Source organism: Dipodomys merriami, unplaced genomic scaffold, assembly GCF_024711535.1.
Source record: "Dipodomys merriami isolate MVZ:Mamm:240054 unplaced genomic scaffold, mDipMer1.0.p SCAF_502, whole genome shotgun sequence".
Lineage (NCBI taxonomy): Eukaryota > Metazoa > Chordata > Mammalia > Rodentia > Heteromyidae > Dipodomys > Dipodomys merriami.
The window spans coordinates 620,572-644,672 of record NW_027206072.1 but is presented as its reverse complement, the minus strand read 5'-3'; the positions used below and the strand labels follow the sequence as shown (position 1 = coordinate 644,672).

Below are 24,101 nucleotides of genomic sequence, written 5' to 3'. Positions count from 1 at the left end.
AAAGCACTTGGCATCAAAAACTTAAGGCTTAAAACTATATAAATTATAACAATGACATTTTCTTGGGGGCTCCTTTTACTTACAGACTAAAAACTTAAATTGGGTAAATAGAGGATGCTTTCTACTATATCTGTGTAATAAGGAGGCACAGATACAGTTCCAGATACATCTATCTATCTCTATCTCTATCTATCTATCTATCTATCTATCTATCTATCTACATCTCACAAGAGCCACATATCTCTCACAAAAAAAAAAAAAAAAAAGGCCATGTTCTCTTAAACAATACACTCCACAGACTCCTGGGAATTTCCATCCTGAGGGAAATAACTCCATCCCAGGACTTTTGTTCTTGCTACATTTCCATGTTAGCGTGAGTATTTTCCCATCATACATCTCAGCCGGGGAAGCTGTACTGGAATGAAATCTTAGTTCTCTTAAGTTCACAGTGGCAGCAGCAATGCTGAACCACCAGCTGTTACCTACTGGAACCACTCTGTTCCCAGCCAGGTAAGCCACTGACCTGGCTGCCATCAGCTGCCAAATCCAGTGTGCCTCCTCCACTGAGAATTCAGAGAAACTTGGCAGCATAGACAATGCACAGCAAACATAATCTACTGTTAGTATCGTATGGCCTCGTTTGCTCTCACCAACCCCCATTAGTTGAACGGGGGTTTCATTTTAACAAATGCACTTATGTATGCCGTGCTTTGTGCTCACAATCATCCCTCGACCATTCTCCTTCTCTCCCAAACCAGCCTCCAGCTGCCCTGTTTCATTTTCACACATGAACAAAGTACTTTGACTATATTTGCCCTTCTGCCCCGCCCACGGCCTCCATCACAGACATGTAAACTTCCTAATATTCTTTTTGTGGAAGTGAATGTTAATTGTTCAGTCTCCAGCGTGGTACATGCATGCACATGACATATGATCCTGTATGTGCTTACTATACACATATATAGTTTAGCTCTAACACCCCAATACAAGGGAAGACATGTCCTCTATCCTCTGGGCCTGGCTTATTTCACTTAATATGATTTCCAATTCCTTCCATTTCCTTGAAACTGACATAATTTCATTCTTGTCCTAGCAGAATAGTATTCCCTTGAGGATATATACCACATTTTCTTCATCATTTCAGTTGTAAAGCACCTGAGCTGTTTCCATGGCTTTGCTACTGTGAATAGCATTGGAATAGACATGGATGTGCAGGTGCCCCCATTATATCCTGACATATTCCTTCAGATAAATGCCACAAGCAGTACTGCTGCACCATACAGTAGCTCCAGTTGTTGGAGAACCTGCATCCAGGTTTCCATTGTGGTTACACTACTTACAATCCCACAGTGTATTGGTATATCCTTTGCCCTGCTTTCTAGACAACAACTGGTATTGTGTTCTTGATCATGGCTATGCTGACTACTGAGGCGGAAGGCTTTGTCATTTTGGTGTGTATCTCCTTTAGGGTCAAGGATGCGGAGTGTTTCCTCGTATAGTTTTTGGCCATGGGTATTTCTCCTTTCAAGAAATGTCCATGTAGTTTCTTTGCCTATTTATTAATTTGGTTGGTTTTAAGAGCTTAGGTAATTCCTTGTTTATATTTAAACCTCCCATCTGTCTTAGTATTCTGATATTTGACAACAGGGATACAGCAAATGCTAGCTGAATTTTTACATTTATAATTAAAATGCTATTTGATAAGTCAGATGATACAAATCAGCAAATTTGGAATAGCATATTATTTTGCCTTTGCACATAAGGTCTTCATGAGAATTTCCCTTGCCTCTAAGTAAACTGTATTGTGACTCCAATTTCTTACTAAGAAAATCCAGTATGTCTGATTTGTCATCTAGTATGTCTGATTCTATGACATGTGATTAGAGCTTAATATATTACGTTTCATCCTTTGAATTGTTCCTATTAGGTACCTAAGTAACCAGGGTCATTCTGGAAAACACAGGTGTGCATGCTACATGTCTATTCGCTTTCTGAAATGGACTGATAGATTCTGCATGAGCAGAAGCTGGTAGGTGACTTATAAGAGTTGCCCTTGAAAGTATCACTACAGCATTCTAGCTGAGTTTTCAAAACCATGAACAAAATTGCAAAGGAGGAAAATATATATATATATTTATATTTATTATATGTATATTATATATATATAAATTTTATATATATATATATATATATATATATATATATCTCCACTCCCCAGGTTCTTAAGTGTCAGTTTACTATATATACACACACACACACACTCCCCAGGCTCTTAAGTGTCAGCAACTAGATTTTGCATAGGGATATTCATTAGTATTTTTCATAGCTGGGCCAACCAAATCACCCATCGTTGTGTATGATTATTCAAAGCAGGTCTTGAAACCTGAAACCACTGGAGGGCTTTCATCTCTACTAGTCAGCTTAGATCCACTGATCAGATCTGATTAGATCCACTTTCCCAAACGGTCTAGGTGTGGTGGCCTTTAAAGGATGGGGATATTTGTCATGTCCATTCACTTACGGTTTCAAGTAATGGAGCTCAGAGAAAGCTTGAGTGAACTGTCTGCACTCCACTCATATTTCTCCTAGTACTCACCATGTAAATGCAACCTGACCAGCTTCGGTGAGGAGAATGACTCATCTCTGTCAAGCTTTAAGTTCTCATCTTGCCTGCTGGTCCCTGGAATAAAGACTACAAATACTGAACTTTCTCAGGGAACATAATCCAGCTGAGTAGCCTATCCACTAGCATAACCACCTCCCCCAACCTTTAAATCTTGCTGCACCAAGTCACAGCAATCCTGACACCAAACAGGCCACTGCTTTTCCACTCTATGCAGAAGCCATCCTGGAAACGAATTCATACCACCTCCAGGGACCACAGGATGTCAAACCCTGTGATTCCTATTCTGCAATCCCAGGACTCTCTGGGGGCTGCCATCAAACGCTGCTTGAATCTTCTGATCCTCTTAAAGCACCGCTTCATCTCAGGTACACTCCTCCAGCTCTTCACAAAGAATATTGAATTATTTCATCTAGTTCTTATATGGTGTTTCCTTGGTCTAAAACTCGTGAGTTCCTCAACTACTGTTAGTTAAACCCAGTTTTAAGCCTAGACAATAGTGGTCCAGAAACAGAGCAAGTACCAAATGGGGAGTTGCTAGAAACAGCCTCTGTATTGTAACCCAGCTCAGAAATGTGGGGAGTACTCACTCTTAGGAATGGAAAGAGTGGCCAATGGCCTATGAGTGTAGGCTCTCAAAGTACAGAAGTATGGGAAATTAAAAACCTTCATCAGCATTCACTGATGGCTGTCAGGGTCTCAGGCACTCCAGTGTCCTGAGCTTAGCATAATATAACTGACTTCATTGGACTATTAACTCAGGTTTTCCTGTTTTCTCAGTGGTTCCACTGCCAAAACACAAAAAGCTTCTAAACATGTAACTAGGTGCTCTGGCTTGCACACCTGGCTTCCATTTTAGTCTTATTATTGCCTACCGCTGTCCTTGTTTTTCTAGAATAAGAATAGCAGAGATAATTATCTACAATCTCTCCTTATACCCGCAAGCCAGTTGGGTCTGCTTTCCTCTTAGCACTATCTACACTATCCCCATCCATAGTAATCCAAGTCCTCCAAGAACTATCGGTTCTCCAACTACCACCAGTGATGGAGTCTACACTGCGTATAAACACCATGTAAATCATCCCAGCTACCCAGTTTCCTATTAGGAAAAAAAAGTTCACAGAAAAATACTGGAATACTTCCCCAAACAAGCTGAAAACACTGTGAAAAAATTAGGTTATAAAAGTATGAAAGTGAAATATTAGATTTACTCAAAAAGAAATGGGGTTTCCTGGGTAAAGCAACAAGTACAACACTGTTTCTGGTACCCCTGACCTGATCAACAGCGAGGTCACCCAGGTGTAGGCATTAACTATCAGGATGTACACTGTAAAGAAGAAGTGTACTAACTGCTAAAGCATACCTGATTCCTAAGATAACAGGAATATTTAATGAAACTTTAGAATATAATGTATTTATTCTGTGGACAGAAAAAAGGGAAAGATACAGAAATCAAGTTTTCCCATTACAATTTATAAAATCAGACACAAGAAATCTATAAGCAGTGATTTTTTTTAAAAATAAAAGCAGTAATTTAACTTCAAATAAATATATTACCTTTCTATTCTTTATTCTGGTGTCTATGCAAGTACTTGGTGGAACCTATTAGCTTATTGAAATCAGCAATAATCAATCCATGATACTTCATTTGCCTGCAACAACAAATCACTTACATTTGAAATTCATTTTCTTACATTAAAAGTGTGATTCTCAGTCACTATAAAAATGCTACACCCACTCCTGGGCCTAGTGTGTTTCCACTCATGCCCAAAGCCTAATTTTAAACATCCACACATGATTCATCAGCCTACATCCCTGCTCCTTTCTCACATCCACAACTGCCAGTGACGAGCTACTCTCCTAGTTCTCCTGCTCCTCGTAGTGAGCGTAGCCACTGGCATAGGTCCTTCCTAAATTCAAATTAGAAAACAGGTCTGATGATTCGACATCTGAATCCTTCCCGCCTTCATCTTCCTCCTCTTCGTCATCCTCTGCTTCATCCTCTTCTTCCTCCTCCTCCTCCTCATCGTGAAAGCCAGGAGCACCGTAGTTATCAGAGGAGAGGTTCTTCCAATAAGCATCATACCCAGAAGCTCCATCTCCTTCCTCACCTCCCGTCTGCCTGCCAAATTTCAGAGAGCGTGCTACAAAAGACAGACGTGCACGTGTGTCAGTTCTAGTGTATACACACTTAATTTTTCCTATGTAGCCATGAAAATCACCTAAGCTTATGATTCTTAAAGGTTGGTCTAATTTTCTGAATTTTTTTACATAATAAATGTGTACTACACCAAAATAAACAACAAAGATTACAATGTTGTTTCATTAAGTCTACAAAGTTAGAAAAACAAAATTAGTCCAGGAAATATCTCCAAAGACAATAGTCATATTAAAAATCAAATGCCCTCAACCTGGCAAATTAAAACCTCATCTTTGAATCACATGAATCACACAAAATAGCTGATTTCTTATCATTATAATTTTCTTAACTTTTTAACAAGTGTCCAAAATAACACAAGTCTTCATTCCTTCTGCCCTAGTGATGACTAAAATTTTAGAGCTGATTAGCAAAGTATTTTTTCTAACTATATAACTTCATTTTTGGTTGTTAAAAGTATTATCAGAGCTATACAGAATTACATGTATGATGTAAGTATGTCCAGGAAAGAGGCAAAGCTCCCTTTAGCAAATGAGAGTACTACTGGAAGTATGACTATTGCAGTCTCATTTCTGCAGAGAAAGGCTGCATTAAAAGCTCATGGACCACACACGCCTACAGAGAGCTATGGGATGAACTCAACCTCCAAGAGGTGAAGACTACCACCCCCGGCAACAGCTATTCAGCCCTTTTAATTAGGAAGCCTCAATAACGACAGAAAAATTACTCTCACCTTAAATTTCAACATTCATCATCAACAAATAAGGCAAGAACCAAATATCACAGTAAATACTGTTATACTTCACTCTAACACATATATTCTTAGGCTATAAAATCCGACGTGCTTATGAGAACAAATCTTTTCAAACTGAGGTAGAGGTAATAAAAGAGAAAGAGGACAAAAAATGAACTTGGACTGAGTAAGCATCATTCCCCTAGTAACCTAACAGTAACCTTACTTGACATGCTAAGATCCTTGGTCTCCTGAGTTTCATGTCCACATTTAGGACAAGGAGGTTGTTTCCCTTTTTCTTGTTTAAACACCTTGCTCCTTGTATGTTCATCACAGAAACAAGCCTATTAAGGAAAAGTAAAATAAATATATAAATCTCTTAAAAGACACAAAAGGATACCATACAATATTGCAAGGAAACTTCCATTTCTTTTTCTGATTTCAATTTCTTAAGAGGAATGGATTTTGCCAGGACTCCTAATACAAAGCAGAGAGGTACACTATTTATGGAGAAACAGGTGAGGTACGCTGGTTCATGTGTACACATGTGAGAATTCACCGCCCACAGGTCATATGACGGTGTGCAGCCTATTTATCCTCAGAGCCAAGAAGAGAGGGAGAGGCTGTCTGGGCTCTGGCCACTGACAGAGAAATGAAAATGAGACACCACACAGACAAGGGACTCCTAAGTCTTAGCTGAGAACTAAAGGGGCTTGGCCTGCATAGGGTAAGCAAAGACTGAAGAGTTCCAGGCAAAGAAATGGCTTGAGAGCATTAACACTTCCAACAAACTGAAAGCTGACAGCTGAGACAAGTAAGAGATGGGTTAGGAATATAAGGACCACAGAAATGTTCCCAAGGCTGCATCTTTGGCCTTTGACGTATGACCAGCAGAGGCTATCTGGAGACAGCCTGAGGAAACATTATAGAAGCTTCACTGTATCCAAACTCTCCTAAGCAGGTATCTCCTACATTTTGGTCAGAATGTCCTCTGTAATGGATGGCCAGTGGAAAGTTGCTGTGCGTTCTCAATTTCAATTCTACAATTTCAGCAACAAAAGTTAGCCAGACTTGGTGGTACATGCCTGTCACCCCAACACTTTGCAGACAGGGGCAGGAGGCCAGCCTGAGCTACATGCTAAGACCCCGTCTCAATCCATCCTTTATAAATAAGTAAGCCAAAGCCTGGTGAAAAGTATAAGGATTCAAAACAAAATCTCAACAGAAGGAAGTGTAAAATCATTCCATGCCGAATACATAAACAAGTAAATAAAACAAACATACCTTACAACGGAGACATGAATGCTGACCAAGCCGATTGCATGAAACACCTGTGGAAAACAGGTTCCTCTTAAAATCCTGACTGCTCAGTTCTCATCTTCTTCTTTGGTCTTTCACTGAACCACTAACTGCTCTCAATGGAATCATAGCCTCATCACCTCCTACCTTTTGGACTTAAATGCTATAAAAACACAAAGCTCCCAAGCCCCCAATAATTTAATGATTACATATACTAGAACAAGCACCAGGCTGAAAGGAGGAGGTATCTGGGGCTTTGGAGTTTTCCAGTGATGGTAAATAGTAATGTAATGATGGCCAAGTGCCAGGTACCACAGGCCTTTGTGTGAATTTGTATTTCGATTTCTTTCTTTTGAGAAGGAAATGATCTCTAAACATGGTATCATGAGCCCAATCAGTAATACTAGTTTCAACTAGGAAATACATGACAACTGTGTACACAGGAAACATACAGATGAGGACTGGCACTCGCTACAAATTCAAAGACAGAATCTCCAGGATGAAGGCAAAGTACTTGTACTTTTAGAAATACTTGTACCAGAGGTATTTCTAAGTAGGAACAAAGCAGAGGTGGCCTCACTCGCTTGAGGGTATTTAGGAACTGAAAGAGAAGGGTGAGGTTTGCTTGTGATGTTAACTTTAAGGGGAGCATGGAATGCGGTACGCACTACAATGCCTGGCAAAGCCCTAAAAGGAAGAACTCAGTCCACCAACATGCCAGGGCATCCCTTGAAAAGCTCAGGACTGTGTATTCTGTTTGTCTAGATTTATGAGTTAAAATTTCTAAGAGCAGCATTGTTTTAAAAAATAGATTTTTAATCTTAAGTTTAACATTTATACTATTTGGAATCTTAGTATAAAGAATACTTATTTTATTTTGTTGGTCGTGGGGCCTGAACTCTGCCTGGGTGCTGTCCCTCAGCTCTTCAGCTTAAGGCTAGCGCTCTACCACTTGAGCCACAGCGCCACTTCTGGCTTTTTCTGCTTATGTGGTGCTGAGGACCTCACGCATGGATGGCAAGCACTCGACCACTGAGCCACCTTCCCAGCCCAAGAATATTTAATATTAAAAGAAACAACTTACATTTAAATGTTTCTGCCTCTAAAACTTGGCAGCTGGCCTGGTGCTCAAATTGATCATCTTCACAGAGAAAGTTACGACAAAAAGAACAGCTAAATATTCTACCTCCTATAGGATAAAAACAAAACCCACAAATAAAATATGATACAACTCCAATTTAAAAATCCTTATCTATAGAACTGTCTACAGAGAGGGCAAGTGATTTCAGAGACATAGCAAAGCTACAGTCATTTTTATTCTAGTAAGAGCTAGAATGAAACTGTTAAGTGCTTCTCACTGAACCATGGAACATTGGGCTTCCATTCCTCCCCCCCCCCCTATTTTTCTTTTCTTTTCCAGTCTGGGGCTTGATTGATCTGTGGGGCAGGGCACTATCCCTGAGCTGTTCTTTGCTCAAGGCTAGTACTATACCACTTTCAGAAACAGCACCACTTCTGGTTTTCTGGTGTTTAGTTGGAGATAAGTCTCACTTTCCTGCCTGGGCTGGCTTTGAACCATGATCCTCAGATCTCAGCCTCCTGAGCAGCTAGGATTACAGGCATGAGCCAGATGCACTAGCTCTCCCCGGCTATTTCTACCATAGTCTCAAACTACCTTACTCCCCAAAAACTTCTCTCTTTACCTGCTTAGATGACCAATACCAGCATTCACTATGACAACTCAACTGCTCATCAAAACACTGCTGGTAAGTCAAACTAAGAGAATCCTACAAAATAGTACATAGGATTAAGAATGCTTACAGGTCAATCTTCACCACTATGCAGCTCACATTTTTGCGTGCTTACATTTAATCACTCACCGTGGTCCCACACACCTCGCTCACACTCGACACATTCCGCATCAGTCAGCGGGCAGGCACAGGCATGAGTACTAAGACATTTTCTGCCATGGCAAACCCAGGCTTCACAGAAGTCACATATTGCACCCTGAAACCAAGGAACAACTCTTGATCACTGTCACTTGACCCACTGCAACCATTGTGCAACTAACCGCAACCATCACAATTATTTACATTAAGCAGTTTATCTACAATCAATGAGAATGGTCAGTCTTATTTTAAAAATCTGTACCATTTACTCTAAGCCAAAAATAAAGGCAGTTTCGAAAACTTCCAGAATATGTAAGACTTAGCTATACTCAGGCATATTGGCTCATATTTGTAATCCCAGCTACTTAGGAGTTGGTGCAACCAGTTCAGGAAAGATTAACTCATATCTGAAAGATAAACTAAAGCTAAAAGGGCAAGAGTGTGACTCAAACAATAAAATTCTTGTCTAACAATATAGAGTTCAAGTTCAAAATCCCCCTCCACACACAAAAAAGAAAAAAACAATCAGCTACAAATCAAAAGAAAAATAAGCAAAGGAAACTCTACACGCTTACCCTAAGGTTATTAAATGAAGCGAATGAGCTGTAAGAGTTGCCTTAGAAATCAATCCTAATTCAAGTGAGATCTGGAGCCCGCAGTTTACATTCATCTACAGCAGTTCCTGAAACTGAACTAAAATTTTAAATACTGATAAAAATCCTAATTTTAAAAAATCCTTCTAAATGTTTTATATGTCTAAATATTTGTATAGTTTATAAAATAATCAGTCTTTCTAGAATACCAAAGAAAATACTTAAATTCTACTGTTCTTTTTTTCTCTTAAAGCACTTTTCTCCTATATCATTGAAATATTACCTTGTGCAATAAAAAATTAAGCAATATATATGGAACTAGTGTGAGATTCTTCAGTCCTAGTTCAAGGTAAGACAATATAAATGCATCTTTCAATAACACAATGGCATTTAAATATTGAGACAGGGCAAATCTAAAGGGAATAGATGGTCATTCCTTTATAAATAAGAAACAAGTAACATCTAAGGTGTTTGGTTAAGACACATTAGAAAGGTACCACTGAGATGACTGACACTGAAGCGAGATACAATGCACTGCTGTTTAGAAAAACCTAACCACTGGTGAAATGACTTTCTTTTCCTGGAAAGTTACTAGTCTAAGAAACATAGACAAGCAGCTTACCACCATGGCAAGGCCAGTGCTGTATATACCAGCATGCTTTATGACGCAGTCAGAGGACTTCATCATGCATTTTGTTTTTCCTAGACAAAGAAATTTGCATTATTAGTGCGAGAAGTAGTACGTGAAAGTATTTAATAACTCCTCTTTTGATCCCGCCCAATTCCTGGGGAACTTTTTTGAAAGGGAATGAAATCAATACCTTGTACTGCTTATACAGCTAAAAATAAGATCCACAAAAAATGGATGCAACAGATCTCAGTGATCTGAGTCAGATCTTCTGAGATTAGAAACATACTAATATCTAAAAAAAAAAAAAGCAGGATATACTAAGTAGATGTATATGCAAATTCATATTCATACTAAAATCAGAAATTGTATTTTACGCTTGGAAATCCAAAGATCACTTCAACTGTTTAAAAACTCAAAAATTTTCAGTAAATCAGTACATGGAAAATGTATCTACATATAGCACTACAAACCCAAGCCCAGAGACACAAGACTTTACTAATGTTCCACAACGCCTATGTTCTCACTCTACATTCACCTGTCCTTTACAAAATGAGGAGTACAAACCAGCAGTGGAGATTCCATCTCAGCTACTTTTCTTTTCAGTAACTACAGAACTAAAAATATATCTTCTTCAAAAGCTAATACTGCAATAAAAAATTTATCACATCTAATCATGTATAAAAAAATTACTTTTCACCAGGTACCAGCAGTTCTCACACCTATAGTAATCCCAGCTACTCAAGAGCCTGAGATCTGCGGATTGCACTTCAAAACCAATCTGAGCAGGAAAGTCCATGGCCTTTAGTTCAAACTTCAGGACTGTCCCCAGCGCCCCCCCCCCAGCCAAAAAAAAAAAGCCACTTTCCAAAATGTTCCATCTACAATACCATCTCAAAAAGGGGCTATTTGTCCAGACAAAAGTTTGAGAGATAAATCTGAAGTCAATGAACTCAGGTTTTATTAGGGCAAGTCTTCAGAACTTTCAGCATAAATACAAATGTAGTAATCTCCCAGGAAGGAGCAAGAGGCTTTAAAGTCTCTAGCATTCCTTAAATGTATATACCTCCCCCACACAAAAAAAAAAAAAGAAAAAGAAAAAAGAAAAATCCTCAAAACAATTAACATGTTAACGCTACCTGTAAAGTGTCTATCAAATAAAACCTGGAAACTAGCTACAAGCTTAAGAACTCAGTTCAGGCACTTGGAAATACATATGGAAATTCAAGCATCATATGATACACACAAAAAAATCTGGTCAAAATGTCACAATAAGGTATAATAAAATTATTCTCAGTGGTCAGTCTAATGGACTGTGAGTAGTACATACAGCAGGAGTCAAAATTTAGAAAAGTAAAACCTGCCAAGACTAAAATGGCACAACTGAAAATTCAAGATAACCACATGTGTAGTCTAAAATGTGGTATTTTTAATGTTCAAAATCTGTTGTAACTCATACATTCCTAAAATTGGTTTCTAACATATATTTTTAAAGTTATTTTCCAGCAATGTATCAAAGAGTCAAAACTAAGACTTGATGCTTTTAGAAAGCCAAGTAACATTTTACAGATTATTTTATTAATGATAAACGTAACAGTAACAGACTCATAGGTTCAAACTCATTAGCTGTCAAATATCTGATACAAACAAAGACACGCCCTCTTAGTTGTATACTTACCACACTGTGCACAAATTGGTAGTTTCTGGACAGAATTACAAAAGTAGCAAAATGCTCTGTTCTTCTGTCGCCTTGTGATATGAAACAAAAGTTTAAATATGGTCAATTTCAAATAAAGGATAAGGGAGACTTTCATTACATGTAGATAGAAAAGAAAGTAAATTTTACCTCTGACACTTGTCACATTCCTGTAAAATATAAAAGCATACAATAGTTATTTTCTGCTCTTGAAAATTGTAAATTTACCTACTTTATAAAGACTATGTTGCTTACCATGTTGTAATTTAAGTGGCAGGACCCGGGGCCCTCCAACTCCACCCACATGTACAAGCATCTTCGCACTCTCAATAGCACAGGTACACAACACAGTTTTTCTTTTGAGTAGTCCAAAACAGAGGAAGAAATGGCATCATTTCTGTTTGCTTTTGTTTTTGCCAGTACTGGGGCTGAACGCAAAGCACCTTGTACTCTCATTCCACTTTTTCATTCACAACTAGTATCCTATATTCTATCACCTGGTAAGAGTTTAAGGATTTGTCTGGATTTGTCTGCCTGGGCTGGTTCCAAACCTCAATTCAGATGTCAGCGTAACTAGGATTATAGGTTTGAGTCACACTGCCTGGCTTTTCATTGGTTTGTGGTTGTTGTTTAAATTTTATTTTATTGTAAAGATACTGTAGAGAGGGGTTACAGTTACATGAGGAAGGTAGTGAGTACATTTCTTGTTGAGCATTATTACCCCCTTCCTGTTGTTTTTAAGAAACCAACATGACGGAACAAGATACAAGCAACACAAGAACACACAATTCCATCTACTCCATAATTTTAACATTTAAGCATGGCTTTAACAGTTCTCCATACTCACATCCATGACCACTTTTCAAATCTTACTGGCCTATTCTCTGTATAAACTCAATTCACCGTTGGTCAAATATGTCTCTGCCTCTCTCTTCTCCATACCCTTATTTATCCTAATATTTTTCCTTGAGCTCTACTTGTTGGACATGTTGGTAATGATCCTACCTCCTCTGTAAATGAACACACATTCAACTTTACTACTTCTTACTCCTTCACTCAAATTTTCATCAAAATCTACTCTTATTACACAGGTTTACATATGCCAGTTGCTGTCTGTCAAGCATCTTCTCTGGAATGGGACTCAGAAAGGAGTACCCACTTTCCCTTCCGGGCCATGTAATCCTGTTTCCTTACCCTCATAAACATTAGTCCTGGGATGGAAACTGACAATCTACCGAGTTTTTTCCTCTTTACCTTACTAATATGTAATGTGACTCATGTAAGCTACCAGTTAACTATGATGCCAAACAAAGACAACTGGGGGGGAAAAAAAAAACCAGAATAAGCCAAAAGAAACAAAAGCAAAAACTGGAGCCCCAAGTTGTCCCAGGTTCCAACTGTCTCTTGAGTGTGAGCTATATCCTTCCCTTTTGTAGCTACTCCATTAACCATTGAAACGAACTTGTTTCTTCCTAAGGTTATTTAAGTTGGGTTTCTGTCATTTATTACTAGGCATTTCCTTCCATTTTGTTACGTAACAGACCAAAACTAAATAAGCTTACAAAACGATGGAACACGTCATGCATCTATGAACCCCAACAACAGAATTGAGCTGCATATGCTTATGGAAAGACGGGCCACTTCTTCCATCCATGTGTCTCTAACAGTAGCTAAGATAGTACCTGGCAGACAGATAGTAGATGTACAAGAAATGTTTGCTAACTCAAGGCACATAAAACATCTCATGTCTCATGGAAAATGAAAAAGGGAAGGGGTAATGGAACCAGAATATAGGCAAGTGTGGAAGCCAGGAGAAAGCAATAAGACAAACATGGCTAACAGAGAAAATCATCCTTTGCTTTTTTACAACTTCCACTGCTCAAACAACTCAACAATTATCAAGACTAATCTATTCAGCACAGACCATTACAATAATAGAACAGGAAGCCAAAAGAGAAGTCAAAAAGTTGAGGAGTTTAGAAAAGAACAAATTAACACTGAAAACAATGTGGTTCGAGATTCAGCAATGAAATAAATGCAGGGGTGTATATTCATTTCAATTTTTATCAGATAAAATGCTTTTAACTGCTAGCTGGTATGTTTGTAAAAAAAAAAAAAAAAAAATAGAGAAAAGCTCTTACCATGGAAGCATTGCATGGATGTTTGGCCAAATCCACAGTGCTTCTGGAGGCTCTTAGCTGTTTTTCTCGTTCTCGACGGTTTTCAGCCTTTTTCCTCGCTCCAGTCTTTTTCTTAGGCATTTCTAAACAAGAGAACAGAAAACATTTACTATTCCAACAAACTAGAAATAATATAACAAAAGCATTCCTCAAAATGTTCATATTCTCCTAAAATTTTTAACTTGTCACTGACAGTTTACAAGCTCTTTTTCTCCCACTTTGGCTGCCATACTGCGGCTTAAACTCAAGATCTGGATGCCGTCCCTTAGCTTTTTTTTTCTTTGCTCAGATCTGGTACTCTACCACTTGACCCATAGCTCCATTTCCAGTCTTTCAGTGGTTAAGTGAAAATAAGGGTTTCATGGCTGGCTTCCACTCAATCTTCAGATGTTAGCCCCCTGAGTAACTAGGAATTCAGGCATGAACCACTAGCACCTGGCTACAAGCATTTCTTAATGAAACATCAGACACACTATTCCAAATAAAGCAAAGGTGTTTAAAATAAGGCATTTATTTGCACTACCAAAAGCCAAAGTAGTTTTGTTTCCCCACTAAAACAAAAAGTTTCTCTAGTTAAGTATTCTGAACTTGCAAAATAAAAAGCAGTGGACATATATCACTAATACTAAGTCATTAAAATGTTCATTTTTTACCCAATTTAAATCTTCTTGTCTGCCTCTTTTGAAACAGGTTTCACTGCAGTCTTAGTAGGCCTGGGCCTGAACCTTCCTATTCTCAGTCTCAGGCAGCCACATCTGGCCAAAATACCTTTTTGGGTTTTTTTTAAGCTCTATATTCAGGTAACCTAATGCTTTTAAGATATAATAAGTCTATTTTTTTCTTTGGAATATCTAGATAAATTCAATAATCAAGTCAACTGCCACCAATGACTACAAAGTCCAACTGTTCTCTGAAGAGATTTAAAGAACTTCAACGCTTGTAGCATTGCTCTTCTCCCTCCATACGTTATTCTTTTAACAAAGCTCCCATTTAAGCCGGAGAATACACGCTTCCCGTGGGTAATCGAAGTACTTATGAAACTGGGGTGAAGAACTACACTGAGGGAAAAGTTCGAAACCGAAGTTTTCTGAACTGAATGGACGATTGGAAACCAAGCAGCAGGCCGGATGGCATCGACTCTGAAATACGGAGGGCCCAGTCAACACCAGAGTCCATCCGGGCCAGGGCAGCACTCCAGCCCGGCCGGCCGGGGTGCGCAGTCCCGTCCGGGGGCGGGGGGGGGGGGTCGGTGTGAGGACTCTGGCGGGCGGTCTGCGTCCCTACCGGCGTCTTCCGGATCTACGGAGCGAGCTGAGCCTGAACACCCGGGCCCCTCAGCCGGTTTCGCCACCTGTGCGATCCCTGTTCCCCGATCCCGCCCCGGGCACAGTCCAACCTCAGGACGGGGTCCCCGTAGCCAGGGGAGACCGCGGGCTCGGGCCACCAGGCGGGGAGGATCCGGGGTGGGGTGGGGTGGGGAGGGGAGGGGTGGGAGGGGGGGGGAGGGGAGGGGAGGGGGGCCGGGGGCCCAGGGCGGAGAGGGAGGCCCGCCCGGGGCAGGAGGCGGAGGCCCGCGGGCTCGGGACGGGCCCGGGAGCCGCGGCGCGGGTCTCCTACCTCGCGCGCTGCGGGCGGGCGCTGCGCGGCCTCGCGGGCTGGCCCGGCCTCCTCCCCACGCCGAGGTGCAGGAACGGCGTGGTCCCGGGTCCCCGAGATCGCAGTGGATCCAACTCCCCGGCCACAACCCCCGGGCGGGGGGGAAGCAGCGGCTGGGACTCCGGGCGGAGGACGAAGCCTGCGTGTGGGCACGGTGGGAGAACCGGATATCCGCTTGCGTCAGCAGCGTTCTTCCGCACGCCAGGACCAGAGGCCCCGCCTTGGACACGCCCACTCGTGGGGGCGTGGCTTGGGTTCCCGGAAGGGAGACGCGCAAGAGAGATGGGGGAAGAGAGGGAGGAGGCTGCCCAAGAGGCTGGGGTCTGAGCATCACAGTGCCAAGCCAGCCCGGGCAGCAACGCCGTGAGGCTCATCTCCGTCTATTAACCGGCAGAAAGTCAGAAGTGGTAGAGCGGTAGCCTTGAGCAAGAAGCTGAGGGACAGCAGCCAGGTCCTGAATTCAAGCCCCAGGCCTGCCCCCCCCCACACACATGTGTATATGCATGTCCATATTATCACTGGGAAATCTATTCAATGTCGATTCAAATAGGAGTCCCGTGAAAAGATAAGCATGTTCTCCTAAAATTCATAGAAGAATAAGGCAATTTTAGTTTTTCAATTTTTTTTTAAATACAGTGCTGAAGAGAGAACAGGTAGATTGCTATAACTATCATTCCATAGAAAAGTATCTCAGTCTCCTTTTTCCATGGTATAGGGGATTTGCGAAGAACGGAGAACACGTGGAGGAAGGGTTAGCATGGGCACATCTATGATATTTATGTGCCTGCCTCCATGAATCTTGGCTCTTCTCAGTTCATAGTTTCCAAATCCAAAAACCGGCTCTGCCCCAGAAACTGGTCAGGAATCGTACCTCCTTATGTGAGCACTGCTTTCAAGTCTCCTGATCATATCTAGCCTTGGTTCTATACTAATTGAACAGAGCTTGTATTTGCAGCTCATCCACTTTGGTCCTGGGTTCATCATATTATTTATCTCTTTAACCCCCTGAGTGGACCTCTTACCTGTTGCACTAGAGCCTTTGCCATTCAGTTAAATATTGGTGCCAGGCAATATTGTAACGTAATCCTAGTTCTAGACCTAATGACCCAGACAGAAGCTAAGAACAGGCCCAGAGGGAGACATAGGTTTTATGAAAAGGAGGAAACGTTTGGCATAGTTTCTAAGCAAGGAAAGCCACTAGGCCCTCATCAGGAATTTTGAACCATTTTAGGTTCAAAAAGTTCAGGAGAATATGGAAATCTAAATCAAGTTATATGGCAAGAAAGTTGAGAAACTACATTTTGAAAGGTCAAATTGAGAGTCTTTTTTGGAAAGCTGGTGAATGCAGGCAGACTCGTCCCAAAGACATGCAAATACACTTAACACTGTCAGAAAAGTGAGCCATGAGAGCAGGAGAGGAGAGAAAAAGCAGAAAAACAATACCAACAAACCAGATCAGCTCCAGTAGAGAGCTGAAGTGGAACACCATGGTGACCAGAGACGAACCACTGGCAGGTCCAGTAACCTATTGTTCAAGTCCACCCCCCTCCCCATCTCTAGGAATTCAGGCATGCCCAGCACCTTGGAGGTAGGACTTGCCTGCCTCCACCATGAAGACAAAATGGCACCAGTTAAACACAATACCCTATCAACCACCATGATTCAGCATCCCTATTCCATCACAATCTAGCCCATTAGGACAGAATCTGTTTCTCTCTGATTGAGCACCCTGAGCTTTGCATAGCCATTCTAGATGGTATTTGGAGCTCTGCCACACTTATGATTAACTTGTAGGCCTCCTGTTCCTCACTTTTCTATCTTCCCACTGCAGATAAATGTCTGTTTATTTGCTACCAAAAAGGCCTTCTCCATTTTATTGTTAGGTTTTAATTGCCAATTAACTATTCTCTCCTTTTTTGTCCTTTTCAAAGAAATAATTTCACTTAGCAGAAGTCAGTACCATTGTGCTAAAGTACCATTTCCCACTACTTCTTACAAGCTTGACATATCACCCCACTTAAATTTTGCCTTCTGTTAGAATATCATCCTAGTTCGTGTGCCAAGATCCATCAAACACCTACTACCAGTGAGGAGGTCCTCATCGGCAGTCAGGTGGCTGTGATTCAAGTAGCACAATAACCCGGAGGACCCTTGCTTCCTGTTCTGCATGTGTGCATGACACAATGGAAATGATAGCATATCAAGGTATAACAATAGTCAGGACCATTTTCCTCCTTTTGTGGTGTTTAGGGTCAGGGCTCTGGATTGGATTCCACCAGGGAAGCATAGTCATGTGAGATTTAGAAAGTAGCATAGACACAAAAGCCATTATTTCTCTAGCATATGGCTTTGCAGAGGTGAAGTTAAAAAACTCACTGATCTCCATGCCCCGGAGAACTGAGATGGGTGTGGTTTCCTATAATTCCCAGAATGAATATATTCATTACAGATTGTATGCATTCATACATCTGAGTGTAACTTATAGTGAATTCTGCCTAACGATTTATAAAATTATGAATTATTGGGATTAACATACCTATATTCTTTTAATCTGACATCCTCATTTGAAACTTTTATAACCTTCCCGTGACTCGTGTAATCTTTTTAATGGTGGTACTTTGGCTGGGGAGATGTATTTAGTAGGAGGAAGGCAGCAACTGACAGTATAAGGAGAACAACAATGCCACCCCCACAGGGACTTTAGAGAGAAACCCCATGAGTGGCTCTGGAAGAAGTGGGGCTAGTACTATAGTTACTTTAGTCTTAAAAATGAAGATGCCAGACCCACTTCTTCCATCAAACAATTACCAGTGTTAACTGAGAGGCCTCCCTTCCAACCCAGATAGGCACAAATGGCCAAAATTGAAAGATGTAGTCATTTCTAAAATTGAATCTCAACCAAAGTTTGTTCTGAAATAGAAAACTTGGTGTTTCTCTTCAAGACCTAGAGGTAATGAAATTATTTTGAAGGACATGAAGCCAGAGAGAGCCACGTCACTTTAGATAAGCAAACTGGACGTCTGGCTTTACAGTACGATGAGATTTGTTCTCTGCTGTTTGGCATCCTGGAAGAACAGTTTCTCATCCTCATATATACCCTTTTCCACAAACATGTGAAACTGCAATATACATTAGAAAACAAATGACTGGACCTTTGCTTCTGGCTCTGTCAATCCATCATTTACTTTGATAATAGAAAACTATTTTTTCACTGCTAATTTTGCCTCTCTAGATCTTCTTTTGTTTCCTTTGCCAATGATGAAGCAAACTTCATAAAAGGAAAAATAAAAGATCTCAGAGAATTTAGGTTGAAAAAAATCTATTTCTTCACTACAGGACCTTGGGTTTCTAATTATTTATGTAAATGGTTTATGGAAACGATTTTTTACAATCATTGCATGTGAGTAGCCTGAGTTATTTTCCTGACAGGGGACTTCAGGAGCTACAGGGCCTCAAAATGCATTGCTACGATTTCTTACTCTTTGGGATTTATTGTGTAAAAATAATTTTGGTGAATTTCAATGCCACTTTTTGGTGAAAACACATACATCAAACTCAGCCTCCTGTTAATATTCTAGCCTGTGTCAAATGACCTTTAAAAAGCATGTCAATATTTATTTGACATAAACTTATTTTATTTTAGGAATGTTTATCCCAAATGAAAAAGACCTTTGGGGAACATTTATAGGAATATATCAGATGACCTTGCCAAAATTTAACAATCCACAATATTTCTCTGTTCCACTTATATGACAAGGTCATTTAAAATAATAAATAGTCTTTTAACTTCCGGTCATGTTTAAATTAAAATGTTCACACTTCTGACTCAAAAAAGCACTGGCAGATATTCTACCGAAGACTGAGGACCAACTTAATACATATAAGCTGTGCCAGAGAGCATAAATAATGACTTTTCTACCATATGATAAATTGATCATTTATTGGGAATTTTATCCCAGTCGTCATATTTGGAAAAGATGTCCATCTAGATTGGCCCTGTGAGTCCCAGGAGCTTCTTCTAGTCTGCCTCTGGCCTCAGACGTTTTCCTTTAAAAATTACCCTACACCTGAGGAGGCAAAGCACATAGAACCAGGAGGAGAGAGAGTCCAGCATATCCACACTTCCTGTCTGTCTGTGTACAGGGACACGTGTATATGTAAGCTTATATTAAGTACTAGAGATGCAACAGTAAATGTGGCCATTTTAAGCAGGGTGAGTGGATTATGGTGGTAACTGTCTACAAAGAGCTGAAAAAGGATAAAATGGTGACTAGATCACTTTATGTCCCTATCACACAGAATTTGCCAAGGCCACAGTCATTATAATCACCTATTTTGTCTGCACAAATGCATTATAATCCTGTTTTATAGAACAAAAATACTCCTGAAGACAGATCCAATTGTGTTCTCATAATCAAAACATACATCATGAAATGGAAAATAAATCTTCCTGAATTTCCACATGCACAGTAAGAATTCTACATTTAAATGCAGGCCAGAATGCATTCTCTTGCTTAAAGGATTTGCCATGGTCTTCTGCACAACCAGTATTCAATTTCACGAAATAATTTGCAGTTATAAACATAAATATTGTTTGTTGATTTGGGTAGTAACCTGAGCCCTAAATACTCTTGAAATTATTTTCCCATCAATATATACCTAATAACTTTCAGAGCTCTTTCTTGTGAAGATAAAAGTTGATGAGAATAATTGTCTTAGGTAATTTGCATCTTGGTTTTCAAAGTAGTTTCATCCAATATTATAAAAGTCTTCAAAGTATTCAATAATATTTTCATTATCTTTAAGGGGTTGTACAAAGGAATTGCCCTTCAACATAGCCCTATATACCACACATCTCCATCAATGTCATCCTATCCCTCCCAACTCACATGTCCCCTCACTCTTCTGAATTTTGTAGGATAAACAATGAATTGTTTACTGCATTCTGCCTCTTCATTTGTCTTCCCTTCTCCCCTTGAGCCCACTCCACCCCTTCTGAGTATTCATCTTCTGATGTTAGTTTCTTGAACTTTGCCTTTGCCTTTCTAAGGAATTACACTATTTGAGTTCTCCATAAAATCTATCACATTTTAGGGCTGGGATGTAGCTCAGTGGCAAAGCGCTTGCCTAGCAAGTGCAACGTCCTGGGTTCGATCCCCGGTACCAAAAAAGAAAAGACAAAAAAAAATACAGTTAAAAAAAAAACAAACAAAATCTATCACATTTTAGCTAATACATGGGCATATACTTGCATACTACCCAATGTATTTACTAATAAGTTTATAAGCTAATTCTGTCTTCCGAGTATGAGGGAAAACATGCAATAGTTGTCTCTGGGCTTGACTTAACATAATTTTTCCAAATCTTTTCATTTCTTTACAAATGATACAATGTTATTCTTTCTAATGGACCAGTAAAACATAGGCTATTTTAAAATAAGAGTATAACTTCCTCGCCTATTAAAAAACTAATCTGGAAAATAACTATATATATTTTTAACTTGTCTTACTTTAAATCCATACCTCTGTTAAAATACAGAAGGAAATATATTTAAGAGTATCTGTCCACAAATTGCTAGGCTTTTGACCAAACTCTGGTTGTTTTAAGACAAGAATGATCGAGATATTTTAGCTGACCTGGCTGTGCTCTCTTTTTTCAGCCCAAGATGGGAAGTTTCCAATCTCTTTGTTCAAAGGTAACCTTGCTCCCCTGGCCTCAACTCATCTAGAACTTGATTTTCTGGCAACAGTGAGATGGAGCGTGAGCCAAAGGAGAGCCCTGGCCATCCACCAGGGTTTTCCCTGAGAGTCTGAGAGGGAAACAAACACAAAGTAATTCTCTTTTCTGGGATGCCGTAACAACATCGCTTAGGTGGAGTAATTTACACAAAGCAGAATTTTATTTCGCAGTTTTTTTAATATCTATTTTTATTGTAAAGATGCTGTACAGAGGAGTGACAGTTACATGAGTAAGAGAAAGAGTACATTTCCTATCAAGCATTGTTACCCCTCTGTTGTTTTTCCCCTGCCATCCCTTCTCTCCTCACCTCCCCTACTTCATCTCCCTCTCTCCCCCCAAAGTTGTAAAGTTTGTTTTCAACATAGTGTCTTGTACATCTCATTGTTACAATGGGTCAACCTGTATCCTTATTTCAGCATTCTGTAATTTCCCTTCCCCTCCCCAAATTAGAAAAATGTATATACAAGATGTAGGGCACCGACATCAAATACAGTGACAACAGGAGTTATTCCATGGGGGAAAAACATACAAAAGAAACCAAAAAAATCACATAGTATATATTAGAGGTACATTAAAACAACAGCAACAAAGATAAAACCTCTTGTGTCCCTAGCTTGGGGTTCTTTTGCTTAGCATATGGTCATATGTACATAGCTTTTGAACTTCTTTTGAAGGTGCTGAACGTGTGAACACAGAACATGAAGCCTGCTGGGATTGTCTGCATGGCTGGACTGTAGTGAGGAGCACTCTTACATCTTCCTGCTGTGTTCTAGTGTGGTACAGGGGGTGAAGAGCACTCTTCTACAGGGGTACTAATACCATTTAGGGACTCCACCTTCATGACCTGATCACTCCATTTCTTAATACTATCACATTGCGGTTAGGGTTACAATGTATGAATTTCCAGGGATTTCTGGCCAAAATTCCAGTGTGGAAACTTAATCCCCAAAGCATTGCTTTGGAAATATATCCTATGTTCTCTTTATCTGCCATAAGTAATAAACAACACTCCACTCTTGTGTCTTGGCCACTTTTCTGTTGACTTTTACATTTACCAAGATACAAACTCATAACGCTTGGTTATAGTCTCACCTTTGGGATTTTGTCAGGGAAAAGCATAATACCTATTAACCAGTCAGACTGCAAACCTCACAATTCAATACCATCAATTTTCAAACTGCAGAAAATACTCCTCCTCCCACCCTTGTACTTCTTCTAAACTATTCTGTCTCCATAAATATACTTAAATCTTTCTGCCAACTATATGGCCCCTCTTATTGTCCTGTGTTTCTTAGCAAAGAAAGTCACAACATTTTTCAGGCTCAAATGTGTGCATGCCCTTCTAACCACACTCCCCAACTTTCCCCCGTTCCAGCACTCATTGAAGCCAGACAGCCCAAATCAAAGGTCAGCTTGAACAAGGACAGGACAGAGAGAGAGAAAGTTTATCATGGGCATTGAAGAAGAAAAGACACAGGGAGAAAGCCACATAAATTAATATCAGAGAAGATTATCTAGGCCTGGCAAGATGGAGGATTAGCATTAATGACAGATGGAAAAGGACATGGAATTATTCCAGGAATAGGGCTTGGCGCCCTTCAGAACCTTTTATGCAATCACCAGCTCAGGCCTCCTCAGGGCATGCCTGGTTCATTTAAAGGGGCAGACCAGCCACATCATGGGTCCCAGGAGAGAAATGGATACTCTTCCTGGTGGCCTGGGAAGCAACCTCTCCTCTTTTCAGTTTTATGAGGAGAATGTGTGTGTAACAGTGATGTGTACGTGTGCAACGCATGAATCTGTTTAGAAAGGAGAATAGGAGCAGAAAAAGATGCATTACCTCCAGTTTTTACTTTCCTTTTGGAAATCCGCACTTGTCTTCCATGAGTATATGCCACCATTGTCTTCGTGTAGCAAAACTGGGAGCTGAGGCACAGGGTGGAACAGTGGAGGAGATAGGATTTGAATCCAGGCAGTGCAGTTCCAGAATGCATGCTGAGGTGGTGTGCCTTTCGTGTAACCAGGCGAAGATCATGAACTCTTAGACTAGTTCCTCAAGTTGCCCTCCCATCCTGAGCACTTTCATATGTAAGCTCCCGGTCTGTAGTTAAGTATCTCACAAATAACCACAAAGGCATGACAGAAGGAACAGAATTTGAATCATCACTTACAAATCCAGGAGATGTTTAGATGCTGGAAGCAGAGAAGCTAGGAAGATCTGGAATGGACTGGGCCCATGAGAGGGCACAGGTGTGTTGACAGATAAAACAACCTGAGACAAGGAAGGAAAAAGAGACAACGGAACCAAGAGCCAAACAGAAGTGTCCACCATTTATTTAAGTCACTCAACATCCCAGGGTGGGGAAAGGAAACAGGAAAAGTGATTGGATCGAGACACTGAAAATTCTGGGGCATACCAGCTTTGGGCCCTAGGAACACACTCGTGGAATTGCCAGAGTGATGGAGAATGCCTGGCCAAGAGCTTTTAAACATGCTTTATAAACAAATCATTGTGTGGATGGACAGAGAGATAGATGAAAATATGAATGCATGCTTACAGCTCTGTGCTATATTTTGTGTATTTTATTTATTAGTATTATACTTACCCTCCACGAACCACTATATGAATCTAAGCATTTCAGCTCCACTCCCTCCTTGCACACAGATGTCTTCTTGGACAAAACCAGTTTGGAAATAGAGGTGCATTTTTACCTGCAGAAGTTGAGCATTGTCTAAAAGGCCCACCCAAGTGTTTGGAGCCAATGAAGTTAAGGTTTATGAGGAAAAAGAGGACACTTGTGAGTAATTAAATATGGCACACTTTCCTTCTGTGTCTGAGTGAAACAATCTACCATCTACAATGTGGCACAAGGGAGTCCAGCCGAGATCTTTAGGGACCTCTAGGGG

The 24,101-nt window shown here is 40.3% G+C and overlaps 1 protein-coding gene across 1 annotated transcript; it reads right to left on the bottom strand.

Moving 5' to 3' along the window:
* Nucleotides 1–4,045: 4,045 nt before the first annotated feature.
* On the bottom strand, nt 4,046–15,613 carry LOC138810646 (zinc finger protein 330). Its single transcript, XM_069997814.1, has 10 exons — nt 15,417–15,613; nt 13,761–13,882; nt 11,770–11,789; nt 11,602–11,672; nt 9,918–9,997; nt 8,694–8,820; nt 7,898–8,002; nt 6,799–6,845; nt 5,741–5,858; nt 4,046–4,767 (listed from the first exon to the last, which is right to left on the bottom strand). Exons 2-10 carry the CDS (start codon nt 13,878–13,880, stop codon nt 4,484–4,486), a joined length of 972 nt encoding a protein of 323 aa, XP_069853915.1. The 5' UTR covers nt 13,881–13,882; nt 15,417–15,613; the 3' UTR covers nt 4,046–4,483.
* Between the last annotated feature and the right edge of the window lie 8,488 nt (nt 15,614–24,101).

Coding starts and splice junctions, on each gene's coding strand:
- LOC138810646 (XM_069997814.1), bottom strand. CDS start 13,880: ATGCCTAAGAAAAAGACTGGAGCGAGGAAAAAGGCTGAAAACCGTCGA. Junction 11,790..13,760: donor ATCCATGCAATGCTTCCATG/GTAAGAGCTTTT, acceptor TATATTTTACAG/GAATGTGACAAGTGTCAGAG. Junction 8,003..8,693: donor GCGAGGTGTGTGGGACCACG/GTGAGTGATTAA, acceptor TTTATCCTATAG/GAGGTAGAATATTTAGCTGT.